Source organism: Vanessa tameamea, chromosome 21 (genome assembly GCF_037043105.1).
Source record: "Vanessa tameamea isolate UH-Manoa-2023 chromosome 21, ilVanTame1 primary haplotype, whole genome shotgun sequence".
Lineage (NCBI taxonomy): Eukaryota > Metazoa > Arthropoda > Insecta > Lepidoptera > Nymphalidae > Vanessa > Vanessa tameamea.
Genome location: NC_087329.1, coordinates 4,521,722 through 4,530,897, shown reverse-complemented (window position 1 = coordinate 4,530,897; position 9,176 = coordinate 4,521,722). Strand labels below are relative to the sequence as shown.

The 9,176-nt window shown below is 30.5% G+C and overlaps 2 protein-coding genes across 2 annotated transcripts in view; one reads left to right on the top strand and one right to left on the bottom strand.

Moving 5' to 3' along the window:
* Positions 1 to 478: 478 nt before the first annotated feature.
* On the bottom strand, positions 479 to 6,482 carry LOC113404572 (protein NipSnap). The gene is made up of 6 exons (XM_026645495.2): positions 6,231 to 6,482; positions 5,966 to 6,148; positions 4,917 to 5,085; positions 2,030 to 2,163; positions 1,471 to 1,604; positions 479 to 1,124 (listed from the first exon to the last, which is right to left on the bottom strand). The coding sequence occupies exons 1-6, from the start codon at positions 6,284 to 6,286 to the stop codon at positions 976 to 978; spliced, it is 825 nt and encodes a 274-aa protein (XP_026501280.1). The 5' UTR covers positions 6,287 to 6,482; the 3' UTR covers positions 479 to 975.
* Positions 6,483 to 6,753: 271 nt separating this feature from the next.
* The window catches only part of LOC113404568 (rabankyrin-5), a 47,022-nt gene continuing 44,599 nt past the window's right edge, over positions 6,754 to 9,176 (top strand). The window contains exons 1-4 of the mRNA XM_026645489.2: positions 6,754 to 6,906; positions 7,019 to 7,324; positions 7,462 to 7,642; positions 8,130 to 8,230. Coding sequence (XP_026501274.1) covers positions 6,903 to 6,906; positions 7,019 to 7,324; positions 7,462 to 7,642; positions 8,130 to 8,230 — 592 coding nt within the window. The 5' untranslated portion in view covers positions 6,754 to 6,902. The remainder of the gene's footprint in view (positions 6,907 to 7,018; positions 7,325 to 7,461; positions 7,643 to 8,129; positions 8,231 to 9,176) is intronic.

The window sequence follows — 9,176 nt, the reverse complement described above, 5'->3', positions numbered from 1 at the left end:
TTGCCATATATATTTCATCACCAAAGGTAAGACTTGTTTTATTTATTGCTCTAAAGAATATACATAGATATAAAGGGCCTATATCTTTGTATTAGTAGATATTCATATAAAATGAGTTTATAATAGGTACATTTCATTTAAAAAAAAAGTTATGGTAGTCCTCTGATTAATTTATCATGTAGGACATTCAAAATCAAGTCAGTTAGCTTTAGATGAAGTATTAAACAGGCCAGAAATTAGAATCTCAACTTGCAAGTCTATTCTATTATATACTATGTGTAACCTTAAGATCAAATAAAACAAGAACACGAGCTTATCAAACATGTGTACACGTATCAGGTAATAACTTAGTGTTGGGTTACTGAGATGTCAGATGATAGAATGGCAGGATCATCCATTTGGCACCGTAGGCAACTTCCTACTGATGGAATCTTATTCAGTATTCTTTTATATATATACCTAGTTAAAGAAAAACAATATATTTATATAATAATATATTTTAAATACACGATTTCATATTCAGCTAAAAAAAGAAAAAATGCTTAGCTACCAATGTGTCTTAGATAGCATTTAACATTTTGTACGTTAAAATTGTACAATTTTATTTACATAGAATGTTCCCTGGGGGTTACATGCTTAACTGTTTACATCACGGAACCACACTAGCGTTTGTTAATGTTTAATTTTAACTTAATTCTATAAATGCATACTATGTTACATTTTTACTCACAGAAATATAACAGCAGAGTATTTTGATCTGATTTCATTGCTGTCGTTTTGTTTCGTCGTACATTGCGCAATTTTTTTTCTATTTAAACGAGAAACTCAAGTCCCGCCGCTAGTTCCTCGGGACGATTGTAAAAAAATATATATAAAGTTGATAAAATGCAAAAGTGTAGAAAATCGCTACGACTGTCGTTCACAAGATAAAAGACATTTGAAACGCTAGTGAGGTTCGCTCATAGGCCGGCGCGTCTACTGAGTGGGCGAGAAGTCGGTGGGCTCGAGGATGCGGCAGTGCATCTCGCGGATGAGCGGCACGGTGTAGGCCACGCACTCGTCCCAGCCCGGGTTGCGCCACGTGCTCTCGCGGGTCTCGCGCCGCGCCTGCAGGTCCTTGTAGCCTGCCGCCAACGAGCCCAGGTTACACACAATAAATAAATTATATAATAATAAATTGGGAAAAAAATATGGTGACTATTTATTAAGTGTGATTTTCTTCTGACCGATTTTAAAGAGTAGTCAACTGCGCCAGAAATATAGTGCATCAGAGTTCAGGTGCAGGACAGTTTTATGTGCTTTCAGAGTACCGATGCAAAATGCTGCCAATTTTCAGACGTCGAGCTACTTAGAATTTCACAATGACACGGTCTTGAACAGCCGCTAGACCAACCAGGCAGACTTTAGTAAGTATGTTATATATTATGTACGTAAGTAAATATATTTAAATAGATAATGTATTTCACTTACACCAAATATGATGAACGTTGTAGAGCCTGCCTATTTGGGAGAAATATCCGGCGAAGGCCTCGTTTTGTGAGCGCCGGTACGTCAGCCCGCGCGCCCAGTTGTTGCCCCATTCGATCATCGTACCGGGCTTTAAACTGCAATTAATACAACTATTCAATTACCGTTCGAAAGAACAGCAAATTTATTGTGTTGCAAATACACAATATACATTTATAATTGAGAATTACGTTGAAATTTATTAGGAATGAAAACTCAAAATATATCGAGAATAAGTCAGTTTTTAGTCTGTGATTCCTGTCTTATAGTCCGATGAAACTGCTATCTTACATGACCGGCAAGAGATCAGGGCAAGTGGCTTTAAGTGCATTCTTTTAGTGCACTTACCACGACCAGCTTCCTTGACCGATAAAATAAATATTTTTTCTGGTACGACTCGGGACTGAAATCCGGAAATTCGGTATCTGAATTCGGAAACCTTGTAAGCTATCCACGAGAGCACCGAGGCAGTAAGTCATTAATAAGTAACCCAGTAACATATATATTATTAATAGTATTATACCTGTAAGATCTAATTTCGTAAATGTTTTTCGCAGGACGAGGGTCACCCGAAGGCCAGAAGCTGAAGGCGAGCAGGTATTGCAGGTGGCGGGATCGCACAAAGTTTCCACGTTCTTTCTCCAGCGCTCGATAATCCTTTAAGATTTAGATATAACATGGATTAATTACTGTGAATATATAGTGACATTTTTAAATTACTTAATACACATGAAAAAACAATTGTTATTGTTTGGAAAATTTAAGATAAACAAAGGAATGGACTGTGTATATTTTATAATTAAAATACTATATGTGGGAGGCCACATAGATATGTATTGCTCACTTCACTGATCAAAAATATACATACTTAGCATGCATGTCTTAGTATCTTTTATCTCTCAGGATAAAATAAACAATTATAGACTTTTTTATAAAGTATAGAAAGAAGCCAGCTTTATTCATAAATATTTCTCATATTTTGTCATATATATTTTCATATATCCAAAATAAAAATTGCTTACAAAGTTTCTAGTGAGAAAATTGAAAACAAAGAAATGTTGAAAATTGTTTTGTTAATTTTACTGTAAATTTATATTATTTTCACCATATATTTCAATAAATATTATATTATCTAGTAAAAGAAGCAATAAAATTTAACTGCAGATAATATAATATATATAGTTTATGTTTTATCAATTGAACGATAGGAATATGATAACAAAATAAAAATATTTACATTAAATACATTAGATAGTTAGGCAAATAATATGATGAGATAATCAGTTTTATTGCTAGTTAACACACACACACACACACACACATACATATATATATATACAGGGTTATTGGTAATTCGACGTATTCCCGTTAGGAGGTGATAGGGGTGACTATTTGCGATAATTTTAACCCCCATATGCATGATGCAAAAGTGACCCATTTTTGAGTTATCGCGTTTTTTATATTTTTTCAAAATAAGTCAAAAATGCAACTTAAAAAATTTATCGATTAAAATCTATTTTTTTCTTCTGATTTATAAAAACGATTAAACACTGGATATTGTTCAATATTTAAACAATAATTATCGGTCCAAATTAAAAAATGCGAGACGGAAAACGATATTATTACAATATTTTTTTTATTTTTTTCCCTCAAATATGCCTGAAAAACAAAAAAAAAACATTATGAAACTTGTTCTGCAGATTATTTTAAAAACATAATCGTTTACTTAGCTTTCCGAAAATGTATAAAAACTAAGAATTTATTTCAAAGCAACCGAAATAAAATGATCAGAAAGGACTGGTGGAAATTCGTATTCGAACATGACCGAATTCGTACTAAAGGTCGCTCTTTAAAATTCCCACAAAATTGGTTTAAAATAATAACCAATGTAAAAAAACATACCTATTTACTTAACTTACTTACTTAATACAAATTCAAAATAAAATTTAGATACATAAAGAGTTCAGTAGCTAAGTTACAATTAAGATATTTTATAATTTATCCTAGTTCTTGCTAGAAGTGACTTCCCCTATTGCGAACGCAAAGTCGCATTCTTTTTCTAAGTTGTGACCTAACTACCGAACTAGTCAAATTATTCCGCATTGTATTTGAAGCGTTCATAATTCTTATTTTGATTTCGTCCAAGGGTGACACAGGCGAGACGACATAAACTAGGGATTTCATGTGACCCCAAATATAGAATTCAACCGGCGTTAAGGCGTTCGGCCTATCCAACGATTAGGAAAATGGCTATCAAGCCATCGCCTAGCATTGATACCAAAATGTGCACGACATCCGTCTTGCTGGTATATCATTTTTTGCCTAGTAGCCAAAGGTACGTCTTCAAGGAGGCCAAACATTTTATTTGCCAAAAATCTTCGTAAGCTGCATTCATCATAAGCAGTATTTAGATTGCTTGGTAAAAAATATGGTCTGATTAAAATGTCGTCATATATAGCCATCCAGACATTGACCGAAAAATGGCGTTGTGACCCTTTTGGTCTCTTTTTATTAGGATTTTTGTCCACTTTTTCACTCCAATAATGTTTATTGTGGTAGTTAGTAATATCATCTTGATCAAATTTGTATTCGTCGGTCCAGAGGATTTTTTTCAAAAAAGATGCATCTTCTAAATCCTCATTAAAGAAAGCAACTCTTTTTTCAGCATCCTCTTCGTAAAAAACGTGCACAGGATTAAAATGATAAGACAGGATTTTAATCCTTTAATCATTTTAATGATAATACAAAATATATTATTTTAAATTTGTATTAAGTAAGTAAGTTAAGTAAATAGGTAAGTTTTTTTACATTGGTTATTATTTTAAATCAATTTTGTGGGAATTTTAAAGAGGACCTTTAGTACGAATTCGGTCATGTTCGAATACGAATTTCCACCAGTCCTTTCTGATCATTTTATTTCGGTTGCTTTGAAATAAATTCTTAGTTTTTATACATTTTCGGAAAGCTAAGTAAACGATTATGTTTTTAAAATAATCTGCAGAACAAATTTCATAATTTAATATTTATTATTAAATAAATTTTTGAAGTTGCATTTTTGACTTATTTTGAAAAAATCTAAAAAACGCGATAACTCAAAAATGGTTCACTTTTGCATCATGCATATGGGGGTTAAAATTATCGCAAATAGTCACCCCTATCACCTCCTAACGGGAATACGTCGAATTACCAATAACCCAGTATATATATATATATTTATAAGTCAAAAATTTACATTATAATATTGCAAAGAGTTGAATAATTTATATTGTAGATCAAATAACTTGTATGTATGGATTCATGCATCTGTATATGTATAGTAAGTAATTTTTCAAACAGTTTTAATAAATTTTCTATCAAATTCAAAACAATATATGTGCTTAAGTTTTAATATAACATATATAAGAACTTACAGAATTTTCTCTAAACAATATCTTTGCCTTGTCAATCTTTTCGAAACCACCAACATAGCGCCACAGATGCAATGCCTGGTCCATATCACCCACCGATACTGTCCATGATCCCACTAGCTCAGAGCCCAAATCAGCCTTACGAGATTCCACAAATGCCACTGAGGTTTTGCTGAAAAATTATATTCAATTAATTAAGTTGCTTGTTTATATACAGCATAATTTTTACATAGAACATTTTGTGGATTCATTTTGAATACATTACAGTACATTAAATTTGAATACATTATAAGAAATGAAATGAAATAAGATGTTAGTTGCCATCTTATTACTTATAATTTTAATCATATGATGCAGGCCTTTTTTTGAATTAATGAAATAAATTAGTTCAGGCTCTTTCCAAATGAATGCTGCCAAAACTATTACAGATACAGGAATGTCATAATAATTTTATTAATTATGAATAAACGACAAATTACTAAAACTATGAAAATCATTTGTCAACAAAAAATATTCATGTCAACATCCATCTAATAAGCTGGTTTACTAGTTTTATATAATGTTTGGAACATTCTAATAATATAATTATATAGTATTTTTTTTTAAATATCATGATATTTATTAAGAAGAGAAATAAATTATTCTTCTTTTATAAGTTCATAATTGTTTTTATTATTACCAATACTGTAATGTCATGTTGTTATCTACTTTAATTAAGATAGTCTTTTATGGAATAATTTATTTATTTCTAATATTTAAATGTGTATTTTGTAACTTATCTCATAAATAAATTAACCTGATTATAATTATGTATGGAAATATATCTTATTTATAAAACAAAGATATTTGTAGTTTTAAGTTATTTTTGAATTAGACAGATATATGTATTGCCAAGAATTACTAGAGATTGCGATTGGTTATTTTTGCGTTATAGGTTTTTTTTTATAAAACCAACCAACTATTCTATTTAAAGAATGTTGCATAACAGTAAGTTTATTTCGCGAACGACGATAGAGAAACAGTTATAAATAAAATGCATGTATTATACATACTAGTTTTGTAAGTATTTGTCCACGGAATCGGGCCGAATGTTATGAGTGTGCAACGCATATACAATCTCCTTGTCGCTAAGCATACGGCTGTGGGATTCCTTCGTTGGTTCTATTTTTCGTACCAGCAACTTCGAAAGCCATCCATCGTCAGCATTCAGCCGTGAACTTGTTGTAGATATCAACCTAAAATTTAAATATAGTTTTAAACAAAACCGTTCAATTAACAACAAACTAATACAAATAATAACTTTAATAAAAATAGTACCTTGAACTTTTAGGTATTGCTGAGCTTAAAACTAAAATCTTATTCAGCGAGTTCATTTTGGCCTTATAAATACCAGTACTTGAATAGGGTAACTGTTTATTTTACACAAAGTTTCAGGCCGCTGCAGCTAGTACTTGCTGTTATCAATTCATTTGACTAAATCACTTGAAGGTTATCTCGAAAATAGAATTCGGTGAATAAGTGACATCTGTTGTCGACGACCTTAAGCATTGATAACAACTTTGACATCTAATAGCTAAAATACAAACATCAAAATAAATAGACAATTGTTCTTATTATATTATACAGATAATTTATAATATAAATTTTTAAAATACAACGTAACTACCGTTAGCAACTTACCAGTCTGATACTTATACTTCTCTTCGTAACTTCTCAGTAAAATTTGAATTCTGAATTTTAGCTCTATTTCGCATGAAAAAAGTACATTATATTTTTAAATCACTATATTTATTGGACTTTTTGTGTATCATTTCGTCGATCGAGTAAAAACTATAGACTAAAAATGTTACCGTTTGACATTTATAGTTGTCAATAGTGTCAGTTTCATTACTTGTTACTCGAATATTTTATTTTTATTTTGATATAATTATAAAAAAGCGAAATTGCTGTGATTTTTCATTTTGATAAGTTGATAACTGGAACCGCACTATGGGTAAGGATTGTAAATTCTAGTGCGTTTTTCTACTGAACAGTTTAGTGGGCGGTGTTATCAGTGGCCTGTAATTGCAAATTAGAGAAAAGTAAAATGATGTCTGTTTATGCAGGGTCAAGTGAAGTGACTAAACTTCAGCAGCATTTAGCTCTTCTCAAAGAAGAGTATGGAAAGTTGCAGAGTCATTGCGCTGAAGTCGAGCGAAAATATACGCTTGCGGCAGCATCCGCTGGTGATCTGAGTGAAACCAGTTTCATTGCAAGGCTTCTCATGACCGTGTCTTCTTTATATGAGCGAGACACATATTCAGATATTGTAATTAAACTTCAGAGCAAATTGGTTCCAGGTCATAAGTTTGTTTTAAATGCTCGTTCTGATGATTGGAATGAGGAAGCCCTCAAGAATTTAACAGAATTAGGTAATTTTTTATTTACCATAACTTCTTAATCCTTACTTTTTATAACCTTACGAGTAAAATAATTAAAACTGGTTTTATTTGTCAGTAAATGATTTTTAATGATAACATTATTGTAACTATTTTAATATATGTTATAGACTGGTCAACTCTCCCTGATGATGTTGGATCAGCTCTTTTGAAGTGGCTGTATACCGATTTGGTAGATCTCTCCCGCGGTGACTCATTTGCATTGCAATTAATGAAGTCAGCAGCTGATTTTAAACTCCATGGTCTGGTTGCAAAATGTGAACAAGCACTTATTGCATCTGTTGGAGTAAGGTAAACATTTTGCTATATAGTTGTTAATTGAAAGTATATTTAAACTAATATAGTGTTAGGGTAGTTTTATAAATTTTATATAAACATCTTCATTTGAGTGTATCAGCTAGCTATAAAAATGATAAATCATTTAGTAAATGTAATTGAATAGATTATTGCATCATGATAATTTGTTTTATTAATTTTAAGAGAAATATAACCAACATTCATCCTTGTAATCTTGTATTGAATATAAAGATAATAAGTTGTGAACAATGTGATTTATGAACAAAATTTTCCAATTAGAACACAAAATTATAAATTCATTTCTGGATTGTAATTTAATTTTTCGGAGAGAACTTATTAAAATTATAACTTTAATATCTAATTCGTAGATGTGTTCAGTTACAACATTCTTTTATAATCTTATGTCTGAGATTAATAACCTGTTCCTTGTGAGTTATTTTTTGTAAGCTTTTTTAATTAATTGAATGTAATTACATTTTAGGACTTGTGTGAAATTCTACTCAGCTGCCGATGAAATTGGTGCATCTGCATTAAAAGAACACTGCTCTGGTCTGATATCAGCTCACTGGGATGATTTAACAGGTATTTTTTGTGATTCACTCTTTATAATTATATGCAATACTGTTAAAAATTAGTTACTTGGGGCTTTGCTTGCGTTTTAGGAGTTGGGCATCAAGTGTTCGGTATAAAGAAATAGCCCACATCTTTGGATTTTAAGCTTGCTTTATATCAAATTTCATTTAATTTGGTTTAGTGGTTTGGCCTTGAAAGAGCAACAGACAGGCAGGCAGAGTTCCTTTTCCTTTTAATAATATTAGTATAGATTATTAAAAATAAAAGGTCAAATAAGTATGCAAAGGCAGACTTATTCTGTTTAAAGTTATAATAGACGTTGTATACTAGGTTATGTGTTAATGAACATATCTTTAGGTCTTTGCACATTGGTTTTATCTTACAGAACAAAAATATTACTAAGTTAGGTGAGGTATTATGTTGTAAAACCAAAAAACAGTTCAGTTCAGAAAAAAAATGATTTTACGAACTTAGGCTAATATAGCAATTATTATCTGTATAATTTGAATTGACCTTCGTCTAATAATATTTAATTTGAAATAAAATTAATTTTTTCTTAATCGCATTTAATTATGAGAAGAGTAAGATAATATTTATTATGATCAAGTAAAAAAAAGTATATATGTAATTATATTATAATTTATTAATACTAATAAATTCTTAAGCGCTTGTTAGGAAAATAGTACTGGTAATTATTGTTACAATTTTACACACTTTTTGTTTTAGTAGTTAATTAGTCATATTATATGTATATGATTTTTTAATTATGGTTGTTTAAATATATTATTTGGAGATTATTTTTTATTACATATTTTAAATATATAAAAACAATGAAAAATAGAGCCTACTTATCTCTGCACCCGTTAGCCTAATCGTTAATATAGATATGCATTCAACCTACGCGTTTTTTTTAATCACGTGTTCAATCATTTAATTATTAATTTAAATTGCCAGT

What these genes read in the sequence shown, in the direction of transcription:
- LOC113404572 (XM_026645495.2), bottom strand. Translation starts at nt 6,286, where the DNA reads ATGAACTCGCTGAATAAGATTTTAGTTTTAAGCTCAGCAATACCTAAA. An exon ending in GCAATACCTAAAAGTTCAAG is followed by an intron (nt 6,149 to 6,230) that starts GTACTATTTTTA and finishes TTTAAATTTTAG; the next exon opens with GTTGATATCTACAACAAGTT. An exon ending in TATTGTTTAGAGAAAATTCT is followed by an intron (nt 2,164 to 4,916) that starts GTAAGTTCTTAT and finishes TAAATCTTAAAG; the next exon opens with GATTATCGAGCGCTGGAGAA.